Here is a 2,740-nt window from a genome sequence, read left to right on the forward strand (position 1 = left end):
TTAGGAGGGATTCCATCTATTTGTACCCATGCCTCTTTAAACTCTCCAAATTCATCCAACGTTCCTTCCCATGCACATATTTTAACAAACGCGCGATCAATAGGCAGATTAAAGCAGGAAATTCAATCAGGTCTTCAACATTCTTCCAAGGGGGAAATCTCAACAAAAGTTTCTTGCTTTGCAGTTCTCTGATCTGCCCAGGGAGCCTTCAGATGATGACACGTGGCAGATCTACGTCGACGGTGGCCGTTGGCATACCTGCAGGCCCCAAGGAGCCTCCAGATGATGCCACGTGGCAAATCTATGCCAACGGTGGTCGTGGGCATACCTGCATACCCTACGGAGCCTCTAGATGACGACACATGACAGATCTATGCCGACGGTGGATGTCGACATACTTGTGCGCCTACGGAGCTTCCAGATGATGACATGTGGCAGATCTATGACGACGGTGTCCTTCGGCATACATGCGCACCCTAGGAAGCCTTCAGATGATGACACATGGTGGATCTACGACGACACGTGGCAAGGCTATGCCGACGGCCTGGCCGTCGGCACAGTTATGCCAACGGCCGCCGTCAGCGTCATCGGTGTACGTTGGGCGACGTCAACTTGTGGCAGTCGGTCCCATGTGTATGCCGACGATCTTCCTACGCCGACAACCATGTAGGCAAAACTCGGACTATGTCGACGGGTTTTCTGTACCGACGGACGTTGTAGGCATACCTCGACCTATACAGACAACGTTTCTATCCTCATGGTCTGCTGCCGGCCATCGGCATACGACTATCTGTACCAACGAGGGCCGTCGGCATAGATTAGGTAAAGCTTTATTCGCGTAGTATATGCTCCCAAGAGCCTAATTGGATTTCCCCACGCGAGAGAAACATCATTTTGTTCCATCCGGACGTAGGGTGCTACTCAGATGGCTACTCAATATGTCCTAATAAATTCATGATTATTTGAGATTGTCCAATCTGTTAGCCCTTTTTTGAGCAAAGTGTAGTACTTAATTTACAGAGAATGAAAGAAGAAGATTTAATCATAGAGTAAAACCCATCCATGTGAGGATGGCGTGGATCACATTACGGAGCAGCCTCCCGTGTTCTCGTCGCTGAAGTAATCGGTGGCCCTGGTGCCGCCGACGACGGCCGAGTTGGCGCCGTAGAGGCGCGAGTCGTCGTAGCCGTGCTTGTAGTAGTTATACGAGGAAGTGGACCCCGAGGCGTGGGTCGCGTACATCTGGGCCCCGCCCGGATGGTACTGGTGCTGCTGCGCGAGGAGGTTGACGGCGCCGCCCGCGCCTGCGCCCGCTCCGGCGATGAACGGGGTCGGCCACAGCACCGCGCGCTTTCCGGTCCTCCTCACCGTCTTGAGCACCTTCTTCTGGTCCACGTCCCCGCTCACCGTCACCTTCTGCATCTCCATGTCGATCTCCACCGCGTGCACTCCTGCAAACCGGACCAGATCGCTGTCATCTGATTGCGTTCATCAGATATCTATTCATGATCTCACGTAGAGAGCTAGAGGGTACGTACCTTCCAACTTCTCGACTGCCTTCCGTATCTTCTTCTCGCAGCCGGCGCAACACATATGCACGCACATCTCCACGATCTGGCAGGTGATGGACCAAGGCAGCATCAGCCACAAGATGGTGCTGGATCACAAACCATCCGTGAAGGGGGTAGATTAGCTTACTTACCGACATATTGCTTGGCAAGCTGTGCGTTCGGTCCCTCGACTGCCTGGGTAGTTCTTCGACGTTCGGGATGAACTAAACCCGTGAAACGTTGACAAATGTGCTAACAGTAGCTAGCTGAGCTGCGTGTCAACTGCCAAGTTGCGTATCCCCCTGTCCCCCTATATATGCACGCGCTCCGTCCGCATGTGGTGTAGCCGTGAAGCACGGGCACGGCCGGCGGTCGAGCTGCAAGGTCGGCAGAGAGAGGTAGAGAGGGGCAAAGTCTTGACTTGTGACGAACTGCTTCACGTGCAAACCGCATCGACTGCTTCGTTCTCCCTCCACATTCCGCGCTATAGAAAACGCCATCCGAAGCTGGCGGGGATGCGGGCGGCAAGCAACGCCTCACTGGCGTGTGGTGTGGTGTCCAGAGGCTCTCCTCTCGGTGCCGCGTTTCGTCCGAGTGAAGAACGGCGGGAAAGGAGGCGGGCCGCGTGATCTGCAGGCCTGATTGATTCGCCATTCAGCAATTCAGCTCAACGCCCCCGTAGATCGACGACGGCACCACGTCTCGGTTGTCAGAGCTGTGGCCCAGTGGCTGCCGCCGACCGCGGTGGATAATGCCCCCGTCCTTACGTTGACTTTATTTACATATATCAAGCACGAAATCATTAATTAAGGAACATTCATTCAAAGAATACTCTCGTCTTTTTATTTTACGACAATTGAAACCAAAAAAATCTTGCATTTTTTATTTCCCAAAAGCTACCAAAGACCGATGAAAAACCGAAAAGCTAAAAAATGGAAAATCATCTAAAATTGTAAAAACGTATGTTTTTTTCTAAAAGAGAACCCAAAATGCAACACGTGATGGTGGCTAAGAGCACACCAAGTGATGTGCTTTCAACCCACTTCAAATGACTCTTGAGGAAGTTGTTATCTCTATAAACCTGCTGCCTGTTTAGTCGTCAGGTTAGTTTTCAGTTAGAGCAAATAAAACGGCTGCTCCACGAGCTTGTTTGTGCACTAGCCGATCTGTTGCTTTTGTTAGGTTAGTTA

General features: G+C 51.9%; 1 protein-coding gene across 1 annotated transcript; it reads right to left on the reverse strand.

Annotated features, from left to right (window-relative positions):
• Nucleotides 1–941: 941 nt before the first annotated feature.
• Nucleotides 942–1,822, reverse strand: LOC123440270 (heavy metal-associated isoprenylated plant protein 28). The gene is made up of 3 exons (XM_045116847.1): nucleotides 1,703–1,822; nucleotides 1,539–1,614; nucleotides 942–1,451 (listed from the first exon to the last, which is right to left on the reverse strand). The coding sequence occupies exons 1-3, from the start codon at nucleotides 1,706–1,708 to the stop codon at nucleotides 1,081–1,083; spliced, it is 453 nt and encodes a 150-aa protein (XP_044972782.1). The 5' UTR covers nucleotides 1,709–1,822; the 3' UTR covers nucleotides 942–1,080.
• Between the last annotated feature and the right edge of the window lie 918 nt (nucleotides 1,823–2,740).

The sequence above is a fragment of the Hordeum vulgare genome, chromosome 3H (genome assembly GCF_904849725.1).
Source record: "Hordeum vulgare subsp. vulgare chromosome 3H, MorexV3_pseudomolecules_assembly, whole genome shotgun sequence".
Classification (NCBI taxonomy): domain Eukaryota; kingdom Viridiplantae; phylum Streptophyta; class Magnoliopsida; order Poales; family Poaceae; genus Hordeum; species Hordeum vulgare.